The sequence below is a fragment of the Lampetra planeri genome, chromosome 40 (assembly GCF_965212315.1).
Source record: "Lampetra planeri chromosome 40, kcLamPlan1.2.h2, whole genome shotgun sequence".
NCBI classification, from domain to species: Eukaryota; Metazoa; Chordata; class Hyperoartia; order Petromyzontiformes; family Petromyzontidae; genus Lampetra; species Lampetra planeri.
Genome location: NC_136146.1, coordinates 196,746 through 217,500, shown reverse-complemented (window position 1 = coordinate 217,500; position 20,755 = coordinate 196,746). Strand labels below are relative to the sequence as shown.

The following is a 20,755-nucleotide window of genomic DNA, read 5'->3' as shown; positions in this document are numbered from 1 at the left end:
GTGTGTTCTCAATAACCCCTTTTTGCCCATTCCGTTTATCTTCCCGATCCGGTTTCGATGACGTACATGTATGTGTACGTCATGGGAATGGAACCGGAAGAAAAAGTTAAGTAACTTTATCGGTACAGAGGCTCTCACAAGGCCATGCGGGAGGGCATGTGGCACAGTTTGGCACAAGCTATCGTAGAGTGCGGTCGTGTCGCTACAGTTAACTGCGGTGAGTAACAATGTCTTTACAAACAGCGGCGTTGCTCCTCTCCAAATAAAATTACCGCTCGCGCATTCCGCAACTTGAACTTGTCTGGGAACGGGAAAGGGTTAATAGCAATGCCTTGGGGGTACCCCTTGTGTCAGCTGTCCCTATGCGGCACGAGCTGACACCAGCACCGGTCTGAAAGTGGGCGACAACCCGCCAGGAGGAGACGATGTCGCTTTTGGTTGTTCCAATTTAAATCATTGGCTATTTTTTTTTTGACAAATACATAGACCGTGACGCCGGCACACGAGGGCACCTCTTTTTTTTGTATTTAATAACATCACGGGGATCTTTAAAGTCCACTGCGATACCACCCTGATGATTACAGCAGTATTGATCAGGGCGGCCCCTGGGCTCAGCTCGCACACCTCTGCCACAGCGGCAGACGGGCTCACGCTCCGCAAGCCTCTTAATCCACCCACTATGTTTTCTGGGCACCCAATCGATATGTGGATGCTCCCGTCATCTGCAAATGTATTTTCCCCGACTGAACGCTGTTTGTACATGGAAGTCAGCTGGAAGCAGTCTCTCTCTCTCTCACACACAAGTGCTCAGCTCATCCGATTAAAAAATAAAGGTATAAAGGTGCAGCCCTGCAATCACTTCCTTAAAGCCACTGCTGGTGGAAGGGTTTTCATTAGAGAGAACTTAATAGACCCCCCCACCTCTAGAGGTCATCACATGAACCTTTAGACCACTGAAGCATCCCATACACATCTACTGCACACACCTTGAATCCAAAGTTTATTATCTGAGTGTTTCGTGCAAGCTAAATAAAAAAGGAACCAATTTTTATTTTACCAGGTAAGGCCCACTGAGCAGCGTAGCGCTTTTTTCAGAAGCGACCTGGCCACAAATGATAGCTCAACAAAGTGGCTTATTACGTGGAAATGTATAGCAGCCAAATACTCTAAACGTGTGATGTTGATTATAAATGTGGAAAGAAAAATCCACACGACCACGGCGAAAGAGACACTGCAAACTCCAAATATACAGCAGGTGTCAGGGTCGGGATCAAATCCACGACCTCTTGGATAACAGGTGAGCTAATTAACATCTCGCTTTCATGGCACCCCTGATGAAGTACCCCCCATATATCCTGTCTGCGATCAGGTGCGCTTGCTGCCATCGCTCACCACCACTCGCTGGCGTCGACGTGTCTCTGCCAACCGAGAGACGAGAGGGCAGCAGAGAGGAGCAACGCAGGGAGTAGGGCCATGGCACTGTGCGGCCACCGCGTTGGGCCCTGGGACCTCTCTTTGGGCCCCACCCCCCGGGGCTGGCTGAAGAGTCAAGGCACAGGGGAGGCTCCTCCGCTCGTCTTCCTCCTCACACTATTGTAGAACCCCGCCGCAGTTTCGACCTGAAAATCACAAAGTGTTAAACAACAGCAACAGCAACGAGGCAGCTTGCATTGAAAGGCATGCATGCCTCCTCCGCTCCTCCTTCTCACCGCTCCCTCTATTGTCTTTCCTTTGACCTGAAGTTTTTCCTCTCTTATCCGTTCAGGTGCCGACATGAAAGTGCAGCGCGCACACCGCTCGCGGCCCCCACTTGCGTGGGGTAGTGAGCCCAATCCCCCCCCCCCCTTCTCCTCCTAAACCCAGGAGCACAGAGATGGGGCGACGAGAATGTCTGCAGGGTTTCCAGTTCCCGCTCCCTGCGTCGCGTTTTGCGCTCTATACTGGGCTTCTCATTGAAATAGAGTCAGAAAGTTGAAATCATTTTTTACGGAGGTGGCTGAGTGGTTTAGGGCGGGGGGGGGGGGTGAGACACAGAGATCTTGGGTTCGAGTTCGGAATTGAGCGATCTGCGATGAAAGTGGCATTCGGGTCGAGCGAGTCGACGGTTTCGAAACAGTCACCGATGACCGCACAGGGAGAAGAAAATCAACCGTCGTGTTAAATCGGGGGTGTGAATTCATTTGGCCTACTCTAGATGTGTATATATAAAATGTTCAATCTTGACTTAAAGCTTTCGTGACTGCAGGAATTCATATTCTTTGTGTCTTTCGGTAAAGTCACGTAGATAGAAGCGTCGTAGTTTTTTGTTCATTTTATTTCTATTAATTTGAACCTATCTACGTTACTTTACCGAAAGACCCAAAGAATATAAAATGTTCAGTTTCATTGCAACATAACACGCGATATTTTTCAATCCAATCAACACGTGAAAAAAAAGTTTGTGCCTGTTTAAGGCTCGATAATTGTATTGTAATCAAACTAACGCCGAATTTCTGTGGCGTATTTTTCTCTCCGCCGCTGTTCCCCAACACAACGCAGCGAGGGCACTGCTGGCTTGCAAGGGTTTCCAGATTGAAATTTCTTCATCACTTGACACGATACCGATAGCGCAATCGCAACACGGTTAGGAAAAGACAAGCGAAATCTTACAACAAAAAAATCACGTAGTTCAATCAAGGTTGTACGTATCTATGTTGAACTTCTTTTGCACCGCACAAAGCCGACCGTGATAATCGGAGGTGCGACCGTGCTCATCGTGGTATCAAGTATCAAGTTAGCACAGCGGAGAGTCTAGAGGTCTCCGGTTTGATCACCAGATGCAGAGGTTGAATCTAGGGTGCAAGTTTATTTTTAAATCACCTCCCGTGCCTCTGTCCACTCAGCAGTATAACACCGGTACACACCACAGTCAAGTAGCGGGTCGCCGTGCTGCAGAAAAACGTGTGAGTACTCCCTCCCTCTTCTAAGACATTTCGGCAATATGGAAGAGTAGGCCAAATACCCTATCGAGGGGTTCCATAGAGCTTTTCTTAGAGGAGGCCCCTCCATGAGCAGTGGCGTGAGCAAGCAATTGCAGGGCTGCACCTTTTCCTCCAGTCCAAAAGAGGACACGTGATTACAAAACTCGCCGTTTTACCCTCGTGTATGCGAGCCACGAAGATGCTAAGTCCACCACAAGCAAATGCTGGAATTCATGGGTTGAGTGCATGGACATGGATAGCAGCTGGAATCGCCCTTTAAACTTAGGCCGCCATGCGCAATCCACTTCTGGATGAAGGCCTCCCAAACCGTCTTTATTTCTCACAGCTCTGCGATGTAACAATCCACGATGAGCCAATTTCATTGCTCCATCTCGCACTCGGATGTCCTCTCAGACGTACGCTGCATAGCCATTAGACCCTTGTTTATCCGATATGATCGACTGTAATGGTTTACGTTTGTTGACAAGCACGTTCGGTCGTTCAGTTGTTTCCGTTAATTTTGAATTACACCGTGAGCCAATAAGCTCTTAGATCGTGTTTATTGCTGCAGGTTTGCGGTGCGTTTTGGGTCAATGCCATGCTTACGCTCGCATTGAATTTGCTCTGACTGTTAATAGAACGGAACCCTGGCGATACAACGGAATACATAGTCTGCAAAGATTTTAAGTTAGAAGGCAGATCGTCCGGAGTTCAGAGCTCCTTCCTTCAGTAGCGAAGGACATCACTGCATGAGCTTCGTAAATAACAGTGTACCATTTTCTTGGTTCTAAAGTCACGTAGAAGGGAAATAATAAAATAATTCTCACGACGTTTCGGCCACAACGCAAGCATGCGTTGTGGCCGAAACGTCGTGAGAATGATTTTATTATGTTTTATTTTTATTATTTTATTATTTCCCTTCTACGTGACTTTACCGAAATAACCAAGAAGATGAATCCCTGCAGTCACGAAAGCTTTAAATCGAAACAGTGTACCAATGTTAATAATAATAATGTTAATAATGCAACAGATTATTGTGCATTGTTTGGTATGTGTTTACACATATCCTTAGACAACGACAACAAATCATCAGCCAAAACAACATCAAACAATGGCAATGCATTGATTTTTCGAAGTGAAAACAACTAAATATAAATGGAAAAATTCCCACGTAAACACACAGCCAACAAAATTAAATAATCGATCGCATTATTGCTATTATTATCATTGACATTGGCATTGCCTTTTGACATTGAATAACAAAAAAACACACAACCAAAACAAATTCCCGCATACCATACACACACGCACACAATTGGGTACATTTGCATCTTTCTCGCAATAAATGAACGTCAATAACACGACGATGAACACAGTGGGATAAGTCGGAGCAATTATTTCTCTGACAAAGACAACGTCACGGCGATCCTCCTCAGCTCACATTTACCATCGAATTCAATTCCTTCCGCAAGAAGGCAGTTGGCCAGGCAGAGACCGCGTCCCACGTACCTCGAACACTGCAGGACCTGCGACTTGTCGCACCACGTTGAGGCACCGGCTAAGCTTTCACCATCGGCCACAAACCAAATTTAAAAAATAAAACTGAAACGAATCACGGACGGTCACTTGCAGCGCTCGCTGAAATAGCTGCGCGTGGCTCTGCCGCCAACAAACTTGCAGGGATAGTGGCGAAACAAAACAAGGGGCGGCCAGTTTAAATACCGCAACACCCCGCCGGTTTGCATTTGGGAGAATAACCCAAACAGTCGGCTGCAAACCAACTTGCAGCCATGAAACTGTTTCAAAGGGGGAACGGATAAATACGCGTCTAATGTCTCACAATGCTGCTGTCTGTACCTCTGAACAGACACGCAAACACCCACACACACACCGACTGGCCACTAATAGCTGTGACTGGCCATGAGTGTGACAAACTTCTAAAGGATATGCTTTGGGGTATGTGCTAACCTTACTTTCGCAGGGCGTAAACACGCCACAAGATTTACAACTACCGGCTCAATTTGCGAGCCGCAGCGTGCATACCGCGCTCCCATTATTCAATGTTCCGGCACCGCTGCTCCCTGAACCATGCACCCTCTGCATTTGACCTCTGTTGCAACGCGATCCATTGAGACTTCCTGTTGTAGTCATTGTAATGATGGCAATGACAATGGCCATCATTTAAAAAAAATCCTCGAAGAAACTGAAATTCACGCTAAACATGTGTGTCAAAGGTGATGGGCAAAGGTGCAAGCTCTGCAATATCTTGCTTACGCCACTGATGGTGGAAGGGCCTCCACCCCAGGGAACTTTAGACACCCCCTCTCAATGGGGTTTTGGCCTACTTTTCACTCCGGCCTCGTTGAGAGTAGCCACATGAAATACCACACTTTGACCCCTATGTCTCCACACACGATATCCAAATTGACTAACTATAAACAAAACCACAAGCTATTTTTTTTATTTTACCAGGTACGGCCCACTGAACTATGATTTATTTTTCATAAGCTACCTGGCCAACAAATGATAGCTCAACAAAGTGGCTTATCACGTGGAAATGTATAGTGGCCAAATAACCCACGGATCACGTGCGTACGAACTGACCTCATTGCTCCATCTCCTCGGCAGATGTACGTCCTTTCAGGCTGGTCCAATTAATTGGCTGGACTTTCACTGGAACGTGCGCTTGGAACAATTTTCGGTTCGAGAAAAAAGTTGTCAAAGCCATCGACTCTTGATGAAGTTCTGGCATAGAGAGATGGACGGGCGACTCGGGGAGCTAATGCCGTGTCAGAGCGGGCGAGCCGTTACCGCTGGCTGGGAGCCTGAGTTTGAATCCGGGTTGCAGCCACCGCTTGTGATTGAACCCAGTTCTCAGGTTTCGCGAGTTGATGGTCTCAGCCTGGTCACCAATGACCACACCGTAAAACTCAAATATATGAGGCTACATTAATTTGTTTTAAACTTAATTTTGGACAATTCGAGCTTTGAGGATTACACATTTTATTCGATTGACGTTTTTGAAAAATGAAAAAATATACTCATATATAAGGGTGAAGTTATTCCAATAAATTTAAGTTACGTAATTTAGTGTCCTTCATTTACCCAGGAAATCTACACTAATACAGGGTCCTGTATTATACAAATTTTCCCAAGCCCATGATCATCATTTGGTATGTGGTAGCAACCTGGAGAACCCGGAGAAATCCAGCACATACGAGGTGGATAACACCCAGAGCACTGCACAGATGGATTTATCTTTTGACCACGGGGCAGCTCATAAGGCTTGAGAGTTTCACATTCGTTCACCTATCCGTGTGATCCAACCATCAACCCCCGTCATGCGACATGCGCCACCACGCCTGGCTAACGCGGATTTTAGTACCATTTTATATATTTTTTTAAACGTCATTGTGGGGGCCTGCAAGCTCAGTTATTGTCGCCGGTGAATGAGAGAGAGAGGGGATGGGGCGACCCAATGCCGAAATATTTAATTTCACTCTCCGAGCCACAAGGTGGCACTGCGAATGCTCTCGTTCCAAGCCGCCTTCTTTCTGCACCACTGGTGCCCTGATAATTCGGCGTCGTTTGTGAACATTCGTTACACCGAACAAGGAGAGGGGATAGACGCGCAGATAGCGCAGGGAAGCACACATTTTTTTTTTTCAAATCACTGTTCTTAAGCGGAGTCTTTAGATATCAAATGCAGAATAACCAACGTCGTTCACGAGGCGGGGAGTGGAATTTCACCAACCCACACTCACCAATGTGGTGAAGTATGGTCAAACACGTTTTATAGCTGGCAAGGCACGACGGGAGGCCTTAATTCAGCAGGGGATTGACAAGAGTTGTAATTCTTGCATTTTTTTTTCAATAATAACAATAATAAAAAAAAACATTGTTCAGGCCTCGGTCAATCCACCGCTGGATGAAGGTCGTTCCACAGCGTTGTATATCATTGGACCAGCTTTACCAGACTTCACGGTGGCTCCCAGGACCGGTTCAGATACCCCTTGCCACCGAAGTGATCAACTCAGGTCACCGGGTTGGTAGCACAGTTGTGCCAACCACCGCACCCACCACTTCACCCCGTATATACACGCGCAAAGGAAGAGCACTTACGAAATAAAAAAAATCAAGAGATTTCAAATATCTTGTTGCTCCCTTCGCTCGGCGTAAAATAGCCGACGGACAATTTACGAGCGCTGTGTGTCGAATCACCAACAAGACCAAGCAGGCAGACAGCAAAGGCTGAGCTCGTGCAGTCGCGGAAACAAAGGCAACGTAACAACCTTCGGCAAAAGCCACATTTATCAAGCGGCAAATCCATCAGCGCTTGTGGCAACAGCAAACATCCTGCAGGAGTGCAGTGTCCACAACAAAATGCCAATCGGTTGATGGAAGGGGGGCAATGAAAACCGGGACATGCGGTCAATTATATATGAAACAAAAAAGGCAAATTCAGACCAAACTCGTGAACGCACGTACGTATGTTGAACTTCTTTCGCGCCGTACGTAGCCACCCATGCTAATCGGAGATTGCGCGGAAACCCAACAGCAATCCTTACACGACCGTTGTGTTCTCCAGATTGTAAGTTTCACCTCCCCTCCCCCCCTGGTGCTTTAAAGCTAAAGTTTTGGTGGATGCGTCATGATGATGATCCGGTAGCTGTGTGCCCGTGCGCGCGTGACCGGATTTTGTTAATAATTTTCTTGAAATTGGACACAAAGTTTGGGGTGGGTCTTGATTTGCGGACCGCTCCTACCATCTGCGGAATATTGTGGATAGTTCAGTCATTTATTAACTTGTCTCCGCCAGTGATTAAATTAATAGTCATGATTCCAGTGGCTTCAGGGAGTCACGCTAAGCTATTGCACACAACATATGTGAATCGCAAAGCATTTGATTCCAACGCAAGCCATCTGTTGCATGCATGATGAGATTAAAAACAATCCATGTTAATTATCACACGTATTGTTACAACGTTATTGTGTAACAATGTGTAAATGTGTCAAAAGAATGTGTGAGCTACTTAAAATATTGTATTTAAATATTTTATGTCATGGTGTCCAAAGATTTAGAGGCTTACTTTAAATTATATTTTACGGTACTTCAAGGCAGTGCGGAAAATCTATTGTTGCACCATACAGAAATTCTGCTTCGTCTATTGCACCCCCCACCTTCACCAACCAACAATGGCCAGTGTGGTGAAGTATGGTTAAAATAACTCGCACGGTGTGGGAAGGCCCCAGATCAGCAGTGGATTGACAAACATACACACACAGTATATAATAACGTCTAATTCAGCTTATATATATTGCGGCATGCATGCCAATTACTAAACAAAATGAACATCTTATAAAAAAGTATAAGAACACCACAGAAGAATAAAACAGAGACCCCTGGAGTACAAAATCAGCTGAGAGCACATTAATGCAAACCATTACAACGCCACTGTATAGTGATGTGTACATATTTAGTTGTTATAGCAGACGCAATTAATGAACTAAAATGTGCGCCAGATGGTTTTTTTTATGTCGTCAAGATGTCTTGCAGACTTACAGCCTTGACTTTAAAAGGTACTTTGTGGTACTGACATACTGCTCGCGTAAAAACAAGAAAGTATTCAGATCAGTTTAGTTTCGTAAAGTGCATGGTGATGTAAGTACTGTAAATTGATTTCCTTCAGAACTTATCCCAGTGACTCGTGCATCTTTCAAAGCGGCAAGAGAAAGATGTAAGGAATGCATTTAAAGTGATCGTCAAACGTTTAATAGCTCCACACTACAGCCACCCGGGTTCCAGGAACATGCTGTTACAATTTAAATGTACGTTTTAAAAGCTAAAGTTTATTTTGACTTATGCTGCTGCAACTGTTAAGTCTAGAGTTTCAGAGTAGAATTATTGCCTGATTTTTTTCCCCCCTTAGCTCTGTCTAAAAATAAAAAATATTACATTGGAGCAAAATTGAGTCTCGAGTTTTTGGTGTGATGTGAATATCTGTATACGCTTGTGTATTACTGTTGTTATTATTATTTCACTGCAGATGTATTTATTCATTTGACTGTTTTTTTCCAAAACGAATATTTAAATTGCATTGTTTTGAATACAAAACAAAATGCGGTTGATCTAAATACACACACACACATACAGGGACAGCACACTATAAAACTCTGTACAGAATAGTACAAAACAGTGGCAAATATGTGATACCAAAATATATTTATTGCCCCATAAATCATATCCCGGTTTTACTTTTAAACTGAAGACAATTTTAATTACATGTTTTTCCCTCGCAATGTTTTTGCTATTTTGCGAGCAGCGTACTGTCATGCGCTGTGCTTTCTCAGAGCAGTGCATCACTCTGTGTGTTAGAGCATAGCCCATGGAACCAGACATCACAGAACTACTTCTGACATGCCTTCAGCAGACCTTGTTTTTGTCCCCACAGGTTCATTGCATGGCGTTCGAACATATATATGTAATGCTTAGAAAAGGACGTTATTTAAATTAAGTGTAAAATCAAGTTTAATAGGATGTTATTGTGCAGTCACTGATAACTAGGGGCACCACGGTGGCGAAATGTTAACTTCCTCGCCTGGTATACAGGAGGTCGTGGGTTAGATCCCGACCCTGATGCCTGGTGCTGTATATTGGAGTTTGTGTGTCCCTCTCTCATCATCATCACGGCGGCTTGGAGATGTTAACTACCTCGCCTGGTATGCAGGAGGTCGTGGGTAAGATCCCGACCCTGATGCCTGCTGCTGCTGTATATTTGGAGTTTGCGTGTCCCTCTCTCATCATCATCATGGTGGCTAGGAGATGTTAACTACCTCGCCTGGTGTACAGGAGGTCGCAGGTTAGATCCCGACCCTGACGCCTGCTGCTGCTGTATATTTGGAGTTTGCGTGTCCCTCTCTCATCATCATCACGGCGGCTTGGAGATGTTAACTACCTCGCCTGGTGTACAGGAGGTCGCAGGTTAGATCCCGACCCTGACGCCTGCTGCTGCTGTATAGTTGGAGTTTGCGTGTCTCACTCTCATCATCATCATGGTGGCTAGGAGATGTTAACTACCTCGCCTGGTGTACAGGAGGTCGCAGGTTAGATCCCGACCCTGACGCCCGCTGCTGCTGCTGCTGTGTGTTTGCGTGTCTCTCTTAGTGGCCGCGTGGATTTTTCTCTGAGTCCTCTGGTTGTTCCCTCCACGTCTAGAATCGACGTCACGTGTTTAGAGTGCTTTGGGTGCTATAAATGTCCACGTGATAAGCCACTTCGTTGTGCCAGGTCGCTTCTGAAAAAATAACTATATAGCTAAGTGAACCTTACCTGGTAAAATAAAAAAAACAACAGTTTAGTTTAACTAGGCTGAGATAAGCAACTAAATCGACTTGAGAACATGGTTTATTCACGGGCAAACGGCACCGGGTTCGAACCCAGGACATCAGAGGTCCTGGCTCGATGCGCCTTATTCCATAGCCATGTAACAACCACTCCCCCCTGCACATTCTTGAATGCATCAACATTGGCAGGATTGCATCGGCAGTGGTGCACAAGCACAAATACAATTCACGACGTGCATCAATACACTGCCTGGTGGGTTTTCAGTCAAGATGTGATAATTTCACATTTCTTTTAAATGAGTGAATGCAGAGTCAGTTTACTTTGGAATAATTTGTTTGCTCATTAATTTATATTCATGGAAAACTCTTAATGTTGGACAAACGGTTTCAAATTGTTACCTTTTTTATACTGATAATTTTCTCAAAGCCCTACAGAGTCGATCTTCAACCTCGAGTCAATCTTTCTGCCCCTCTGTCTGCTCTGAAGACGAACCATTGCCTGAAACGTCAGCCCATCCAACACTTTTTTGTAACATTAAAAGGCATTTTGTGACGAATGGGAGAAGTGCTTTCGATCCATTCTCAAATGTACCAATAGTGCATCAAAATAAATGAAGAACAGCGTCTGACGCTGCCTCCCCGACAGACCTGGTCTTCACCTGAGAACGGCTTCTTACGTTGTGGCCGAAACGTCGTGAGAATTATTTTATTGTTTTATTTTTATTATTTTATTATTTCCCTTCTACGTGACTTCACCGAAAGAACCAAGAAGATGAATCCCTGCAGTCACGAAAGAAGCTTTAAATCGAAATTCAACTCTCCTCATTGACAAAGGCAAACTTTACCTGCTGCGATCGTTGTCGTTCTGCTACTCGTGCGAGACGTGCGTGCACAGCCCTTGACCACTCCACTGCTGCATTGCGGCCTACTTACCGCCCTCGCTGCCCGTGGTGGTTATTTGACCAAAGTTCACGACGCGTATCGGCGTGGGTCGACGTAGGTGGTGGAGGACCATAGACACGGGAGACAGAGTACAATACAACAATTGATGTTGCTTCACTCTCCTCTGCTGGCCTATGGCGACCCATTATGTAAGTGGTGGAGGCCCATCCCAAGCACTATCTGGGCTCAAACCCTGACACAGCTGTCGGGCTCCGGAGAGACGGGGGGCGCGCGGTGTGTGTGTGCATTGAACGTGGAGTGCTTGTCTGCCCAATGCAAACGTGTTGTGCTTAGTGCAGTGGTTCTTCTTCTTCTTAACCTGGGGGTGCACGCAACACCCATAGGGGGTGCGAGACACGGCCAGATGTTTTTAGGAGGTAAATAATCAAAAACACAAATTAAGCACGTTCAGTTATGTGTTTATTAACATTATATATGTTGACTTAAAACTTTCGTGACTGCAGGAATTCATATTCTTTGGGTCTTTCGGTAAAGTCACGTAGATAGGTTCAAAGTAAATAACAAAAAACTACTAAAAACTACGGCGTTTCGATCGCAACACAAGCGGTCGTCTCCAGGAACCTATCTACGTGACTTTACCGAAAAACCCAAATAATGTAACATTATATATATTTAACAATCGAGGTTGCAAAGGGGTACAAGGCTGCAAGTAAAGGTTCAGAACCACTGGCGTAATGAATCAGACATTTGTACACAAATACAAATATCCCCCGTATAGTCTGAACAGACTGTGGGGGAAAGTGTTATTTGCGAGCACCTATGAAGGCCGGCACAGCACACGAGGGGGTGGGTGGCCAACACCACGCCTGGCCGCCTTTGTCTCCCCAGTGATGATGTTTACTACACACCGCACCAGGTACTCATTTGAGGCTGAGTCGACCTAGGGGACGCCCATGACCGGCGCAGACAATCGTCACCGGTCTTGGCCGTGAACGGGAATCGAAATCGGGGCGCCGGCCCGCTCAGACAATGAACGCTCATCCATAATAGAGGTTTTTTGGGGGGGGGGGGGAGGAGGGGGGTTAGATCGCGTAAATATATAAATGTGTCGTTAAACCCGCCACCACCCGACACAGCCAACCAATGGAGGGTTGTAACGTAAACAGAAGCGTGCCAACGCTCAGTGACCGAACGCGAACCAGCAGGCGGCGGTGTGCAATGTTTTCTCACGCCACCTCGTGCCAGCAAATTGGTGTTGGTGGGGGCATTGTGTCGGGGAAGAATTTGCGACGTCTGACACCACTTTTGCGAGCGCAGTTGGCTGGAACCAACGACCTAAAAATAAAATTTCGATTAGCAGGGCCGCGGCCTGACATCGTTGACGAGTGACGGCCGATAGTAGGCTCCTGCACCGACCAGAAGTGGTGAAGTATGGTCAAACACGTCCTTATGACCAACGCGGCATGAGAGGAGGCACCTCCGTTTTCGAGCAGTGGATTGATAGCGGTATTTTTAAACGGTGTTACCGTAGTCTCCAGAATATAAGACCCTCCTGGTAAGTAAATTCCCGGTGTCAATAAAGTTCTACAAAGCTGGTCTCTCTCACACAAAGACAAAGATCCCCTGTATAGCCTTAACAGACTGTAGGGCCAAGTGCTGTTAGCGAGCACCTATAAAGGCCGGCACGGCACACGAGGTGGTGGGTGGCCAACAGCACGCCCGGCCGCCTTTGTCTCCCTAGCGGCGATGTTTACACATCGCACCAGGTACTCATTTGAGGCTGAGTCGACCTAGGGGATGCCCAGAACTGGTTCAGATAATCGCCACTAGTGTTGGCCGTGAGCGGGAATCGAACCCGAAAATACGGGGGGAAACGTGAGCCTTACAATCTAGAGAATGTTTTTGGAAGGCCAAGAATATACACTCGCACACATCCAGCACACACCTCGCCACTTGCTCGACACGCAGGACTCTCTCCTAAATTAGAAGTAAATTAGAATAAAAACGTGAGTAATGTCCTGTTCTTCAGAGTAACGATAAGAGTGCAATAATATTATAATGATAATATGCTGACATAATTGCATTAAAATATGTGCATGCACCATAATCATTCAAGATTGATTTTAAAAATATGTTAATCGAGAAATATTCTTGTTACAATGTTGTTCTTAAAATGTCCCATGGTTGTAAGTGTTCATTGCATGTAACATCTCTCTGTCTTCTCTCTATCGGCTATGAAGAAGGGCTGTTGCCTGAAACGTCACCTATTATGTGCATTTTTTGTTTATTTTAAGATCATAGTGTTATTATTGACGGACGTGTTGGGAGTTTTTTGTTATTATGAATCGTACTAAATGTATTCAGTTTATAAAAATGAAACCTACCAAACACTTGCATAACCATACATATCGTACCGTGTAAGAGACCAGCATATCATTGAATAGCATGAATTGGTGCAAACATCATATATGTGAATGACATGTAACATGTACAGTATGCATACCTGTCAACCCATATAGTTTACCCGTATTCTTGTACAGGGAAATTGAGTTTCCAGGCCCATATGGCGTACGGCCCTTTCAATACGGGCAACATTTTTTCGACTTTCTTTCATTTCTCCCTCGTGATGGGACTTTGTAGGATGAACGTTGGGATTTATAAGGGCACGGGTTGACCAATAAAGTCTGCATTGGTGTGTAATGAGGTAGGCGCTGGTAAGGGGTCGACAGTTACGAGTATATATTGTATATCAAATAAATAATAATAATATTTGGCTGAGACACCTTTATCTAGCAGTCGGTTTGTCATGGCTAAAGATGATGATGTTGGAGGACTAATCCATATTAAACCACTACATTCGCCTGGTGACTTCGCAGCCCATCACGCCCTATAGCCACGCTGTGGCCTGCGACAGCTGTACACAACACAATACAATTAGCGGAGTGTTAATAAATACCTTGCATCGATAAAGGTCGCGGCAATCAACCGGCTTTGCCTTCGGGGTATTTGATATAAAAAAAAATTGAGGCAGATCAATTTGTCATTGATTAAACCGGGGCACAGGCCGGCGAATTCCTCAATCAAGGTCACAAGGTCACGCGCGCGCTAGGGATGAATTTATTGAGCCGGCATCCCCCATCTGTGGTTCGCCGTTAATTAATACGTCAATTGCTGAGTAAAGAAGGGTGACTTTCACTGACACTTTAACTTCAGCCGGGTGCCAAGTCAGCAAAGCGAGATGTATGAGCGAACATCGCCACGGCATCACGAGGCGACTGAACTCATCCTACATTGGAGGCACGCGTACGCCGACCCGGGTTCGGTTTCTGGCTGAGGCTAGCCTCGGTGGGGCGTGATCATCCAACCCGGTTCTGTGCGCGATCCTTAACCACTGACCCGCACTGACCAGCGTGGTGAAGTATGGTCAGGAATCCACCCACAAGCTACACGGTGCAGAGAGGGCATTCATCCAGCAGTAGATTGACCGAGAGATGTAGGCCTATGTTGCCATATTATATGATGAATAATTAATATGTATAACAGATGCATAAAATGCATCTAAATAAGTGTGAAGTATCCCATTACGAATGTGCACTCATTTGTCATTGGAGGACGCTCACATACGAACGATGTACCCTTCATCACAGTATATTATGTACTCAATTCAACGATATATCCACGTTATGTATGCTGTGTATACATTCCCAATCATCCCATATTACCGCGTGGGATATGTTGGATGCAATTTAATGTATTGTTCATTGTCTGCATACAGTACTAAAAAGAGAATATGATTTAGTAAATTATTTTTAAAGTTTGAAGTTTTTCGTGACTGCAAGGGTCCATACTCTGTTTTTTTCGGTAAAGTCACGTAGGTAAAAAAATAAAATAACAATAAATTAAATCACGACGTTTCGGAGGCAACACAGGCTTCCGTCTTCCACCTGAAGACGGAAGCTTTAATGTCTGCTGCTGCTGTGTCCTCTACAGCACTTTGGCATCATTGATTAAAAGCGCTATATAAATTTAAATATGTGCGTATTATTCACTTATAATTATGTTAAAAGAATGCCGTCGTATGAATGTAGAGCACTCGCATGTAACTGCACAGAATTACATTCAACTTGCATTTCATTGAATGTAAAATAGCATCTATACCCTGGGTACATTAACATTGCTCACACCGCACACATTCAGCTACATGCAAAGATCCCCCGTGTAGCCTTAACAGACTGTTGGGGAAAGTGCTGTTAGCGAGCACCTATGAAGGACAGAACGGTACACGAGGAGGTCAGTGGCCAGCACCACGCCTGACCGCCTTTGTCTTCCTATTGGCGATGTTTACACAAAAGGTACTCATTTGAGGCTGAGTCGACCTAGGGGAGGCCCAGGACCGGATCGAATAATCGTCACCGGCGTTGACCGTGAGCAGGAATCAAACTCGGGTCGCCGGGTTCATAGCGCAGCGCGCTGACCACTACGCTACTGCTGCCCACAAATTGCACCCATTAATACAATGTAAGAGGCCCTTCGTTAATCCACTGCTGGATGAAGGCCTCGCCACGCCGTGTTGATCATAATAGGGGTTGTTTGACCATACTTCAAAACAACAGTTAGTACCGGTTGGTAAAGAGGGGGGGGGGGGCATGGCTCGTTCAGATATCACTCGCCACTCTTGTTACATGCGTCCTGGACTCGAACTAAGGCCCTCCGAGTTACAGAGCACTGCGCGCTAATCATTGCGCCACCGCTCCCGAAACTATGGACTTCTGAAAACGTCGCCTTTAATCAGCACGCATTGCTTGTTAAACAAAGCGCGTTTAACAACATACAAAAAAAACCGCGTCAAAATCGTCAACAACAGCGCCATTACGAAGGGTCGTTGCCCGAAACGTCGCCTACAATCAGTGCATTTGCTGTGTCCCGTTGAAATGACCAAAGCACACGTCCTGCAATGCAAACACGTGCAACGCTCGCTCACAACGGCGCAACGAGTGCAGAGCCAGACAGACCCCCTTGAAGATGTTGTGACCGTCCAAAAGGGGTTTTTTGGCTAAAGTTTAATTCCTCCATCCCTAAACAAATTTGTCGCCCACTAGGATTATCCCTTTTAAGTGGGATTAAGCAGTTACAAACAAACAGCACTCCAGAAACACAAACCACTCTCCGGGTCGCGCACGCAACCGTCGCCTTCCTGCGTTCGCGTTCGGGACGTTGAACATGCCCGTTCAATAAATCACAGGCAGGCGTACCATCGAATGGCCCGCCTATATGGGCTACAAACATCACACGGCTGTCGGCGCAAGCGATGTTAGCGAGCGCCTATTATGAGGATTGGGGGAAGGCGTGGCCAGCGGCACGCGCGGCCGTCTTTGTGTCCCCAGCGATGATGTTCACACAGAGGCGCCAGGCACTACTCATTCAAGGGGTTAATAGACCGACCTGAGGCTGAGTCGAACGTGTTCAGCAGATAACATCACTCGCCACTGATGTTAGCCGTGGCCGGGAATCGAACTCGTGTTGTTCGGGGATTCGTAGCGGCAGCGGGATAATCGCTGCCCCACCGCTCCCTATCTAACACACGCACGCTATCTAGTATTATATATATACACACACACGTAGCATTGCACATGCACACGTGTATAGAATCTCACGTAACAAAAACGTGTTTCATGTGTCTTACCTTCAAAAGGGGTAGCTTATGTCCCCTCAAGATACAAATGAAAGCACGGCACTTCCCAACTTTATATCACAGGCACGACGCGCGGCGGTCTCCTCCTCCTCCTCGTCGTCGCACCAGGAGACGAAAGTCACCCTTGGAGCACGCCTCGTCAGAAAATGGCATCACTCGTGCAACACAACGCCAGTAAATCACGGATCAGCGGCGAGCAGCTCCTTCGGAATATTCCAGCGCGCGTGCTGTGCGTTCGCTCGCTCTGACAATGAACGCGGTTCAAGGCGGCCTGTTGTTCCGCTTCGAAGTTCTGTAAAAGCCAAGTTGGTCCGCTGTCCACTTCGGTTGGCCAAGTTGGTCCGCTTTCAAAGTTCAGTGACTGGGCAGCAGCAGCTGCTGCTGCGAGACGATGGCAAGAGGCTGGTTTATTAATGTTCCACAATAGCGCAGTTGTTGTTGTTCTCCCTCTTTCGTCTCCTCCTCCTTCTTTTTAGCCCCTCTTCCAAAGTCCAAAACCGCGCTCCAATCGCTCCGAAATCGCGCTCCACGCGTGTCCGGCCCGGCTCGCTGCTGGACACGCACACACACACAGAGAGTCGAAGAGGGAGAAGACAAAAAAAACCCCAACCCACTTATATAAATAAATATATGAGCCGGCTTCCAGGGGTGAACACAAAAATCCAACCCCCCTCTCTCCCCTCTCCCTTATTAGCGTCTTACACCACGGCAGCGTCTACAATCCACCACCACCACGCACGGCAGCATTGCCTCCCTAAGGATGCTGGACTCACAACTACGCAGGCGCCGACTTTGTGCGAGAAGTTAGTGTTGTTGTAAATGTAGTCCATTACAATGACAACGGCGCTTCCTATCCGTGGCGAGCTGTGGGGGCAAGGATGGGTGGGTGGGTTGGAATGGAGACCCGCAGTTGCGGATCTTGTTTATCCGTGCGTTTACTGGCGAGTTAAAAAGTTACAATCGCGGATAGTAGAAAGAAGGCCCCCGTTTTTACAAAACTGGATATGGAAAAATAACCACGCGTATAATTCAGAGCTGTCTGTATGAGGTTTCACAGACAACAATGCTTCTGTAGAATTCTACCTTGTTTTAATCATGATTAATGTGTGATTATTTATTCTTCTTCTCCTACTCCTTTGTTTGAACACGTGGAAGGAGTTGTTGGATTGTTAAACATGTCGAGTATCCAATGTCCACGCAAGAACGAAGCACAAACCACGACATCCCGAGGAGAGCGAGCGACTTTACCCCCCCCTACCCGCCAAGCTTTATGGGTGAAACGTGAAATCGACTGCCTGCCAGAGGCATGCGAAGCAAGAAGCTTTAGGGCCTTCGGACAACTCAAAGGACCCTGGATTCGTGACCAAAACTGGAGGTTGAACCCAAGGCCGTAATTAAAATATATATTGGAGGGAACACATCCCTCCCCCCAAATATTAAAATATGCTCAAAATCCCCCCCCCCCTAATATATTGCTATAAAATGGATTTATGTTCATAAGATTGTGGTTATGGTTGTACTTTATTAATCCCTAATCTCTGCCACTACATACATTTAAACAAGAAAAGGTAAAAAAGAAAAAAACAGAGCAATGTAATACAATACACTATTAGACATCATTGTAAAAAAAAAAAGTCCATCCCATGTGTTAGTGAATGTTTTAATATTTTAGGCAGGAAATTCGTTTTCAAATTTCGATTTTTTTTTCTGGGGGGGGGAGGGGCTCCCAGACCCCCTGGAAGATTTGGTCCCCCCCAATGTTGACTCCATGGCTACGGCATTGGTTGAACCAAATCCATTTGAAATCCTTATACGCACACGTGACCAAGGTGATTAACATTTCTTTAGACATGTTTTTTGTGTTTAGTTCGTTGTCACCCCCCCCTTCCCCTGCTCGCCTGCACCTCCGATTAGCACGGTTGGCGACATACGGTGCGAAAAAAGTTCAACTTACCTACATACAATTGATCTCTCTCATCTCTGATCAGGTCTGATCTCGTTTTCGCTCATCACATTACATGCCAAGCAATTTAAAAAAAATCTGAACTTACATCTCTATCTGTTGTCTATAGGATGTTATACATTGAAAAGGACCCACACACCCCCAATATGATTTCTGCTTAGGTTTCCCCAATGGGTTAGCAGCGCCAAATTGCGTGCAATGTTAGTGTCTAGTTGATTATCCCAAGAGTTTTGCGACCAGTTAATTAGGGATGACGAAACTTCCTTCGCTAGGAAAGAAACTGAATAGAAATTCCTCCTCCCCCCCCCCGTCATTCTCTGCTTTGCCGTGGTTCTGCATCACAGACAGACGCACACCGCGCAATCAATTTCAACTAAGTCTGCTAACGGTAACACTAAAAAACAACAAACGCCGCTTGCAGTTTCTTGCGCGAGCGAAAAATAGTTTTACCCATGCATTTGTGTGTATGAGTAACAGCACTTGTCCCAACAACCTCCGTAGGCTGTTGTCGTCGAAGGCAATGATGCTTGCTGGGCCTCTCTTTGCTCAAGCAGGTACCTGCGTTGCAAATAACATTGCCGCATCCTTTGTTGTTGTTGTTGTTGTTATTGTTGTTGCTTAATATTCTTAGTTCTTTCGGTAAAGTCACGTAGGTAAAAAAATCAAATTAAAATTGATAAAAATAATTTTAATTTCATTTTTTTACCTACGTGACTTTACCGAAAGAACTAAGAGTATGAATCCTTGCAGTCACGAAAGCTTCAAATCTAGAATTGTTGTTGCTGCTACTGTTGTTGTTGTTGCTTAGATGCAATGCTGGTGTCAATGTACGCCCACTGGCCAATGCGGAGCAGTGGCACAGTGGTTCGAGCAACGCGTTGTTTGACAAACTGGGCGAACCCAGTTTGAATCTCGGCCACGGCTAACATTGACAGCGCGTGATAGCTGAAGCATATCTGCTCACCCCCCACACCTCCCTTCATCAACTCGCGCTGACCGGCGTGGTGAACTATGGTTAAGAAACCCCCAGGATCGATAAAGCGTGGGTAGGCCCTTCACCGAGCAGTGGATTGAACAAGGGCTGTAAAATAACAAGGACTTGTTTATGCACGCCTGACACTCGATGAGGCCCAAAAGGGTGGAATTAGTCCAGAGTTTGCTTATTTAGCTACCGCTGCATAACGTAATTCATAGCGCCAATTGACCAACGTATATTGAATGCAGAAGATGCACATTTTGCAGACATCTTTTGTCAATCCACTGCTGGATGAAGGCCTCCCGCATGCCAAGTCGACCATACTTCACCACGCTGGTCAGTGCCGGGTGGTGATGGGGGAGGGGCAGTGAAGGGCGAGTCGTGAGGGTCATTTGACCAAAGGCTCACCAGGTTGGTGAGGTTTGGTGAAGGTGGGAGGGAGCAGAGAAGTGTAAGCGCAAAAGTACAGTACAACAATCGATTTCTCTGAACGTGTCACCTTCTGCCCACCACATCGCCACGCACGCCCCATATGCTGATCTATAACAAACAACCCGCGGTGTTCAAGCATCCAAGCACTGTCCAGGCCCTTAACCAGCTTGGCTTGGGTCCTGAGATCGGGCCCGTTCTGGGCGACTTCATCACAATCTCGATGTGGACAATCTGAATGGAACATTTGTGTTCATCGTCCAGAATGTGCTTACCCGCGGCGTTCGCACAAGTATTTTTTTAAACAACCAAACGCACGTTAATTCAATTATCACTCTCCCGCCTTAAGCGTTATTATTCCCAGCAGGCTGGTCCGGGGGTAACGCGTAAAATTCAGTTTACAGAGAGCGCATTTAAGCGAAGCCAACCTAACCGACACTTAAACGTTAAGTGACACGCGCGCGCTTTATCCACCAACGTCACTCATC

General features: G+C 46.1%; 1 protein-coding gene across 1 annotated transcript in view; it reads right to left on the bottom strand.

Moving 5' to 3' along the window:
* The window catches only part of LOC144731700 (protein Wnt-5a-like), a 28,722-nt gene extending 10,953 nt beyond the window's left edge, over positions 1-17,769 (bottom strand). Inside the window, exons 1-2 of the mRNA XM_078612877.1 lie at positions 16,891-17,769; positions 1,393-1,619 (exon numbers count right to left, since the gene is read on the bottom strand). Coding sequence (XP_078469003.1) covers positions 1,393-1,475 — 83 coding nt within the window. The 5' untranslated portion in view covers positions 1,476-1,619; positions 16,891-17,769. The remainder of the gene's footprint in view (positions 1-1,392; positions 1,620-16,890) is intronic.
* Between the last annotated feature and the right edge of the window lie 2,986 nt (positions 17,770-20,755).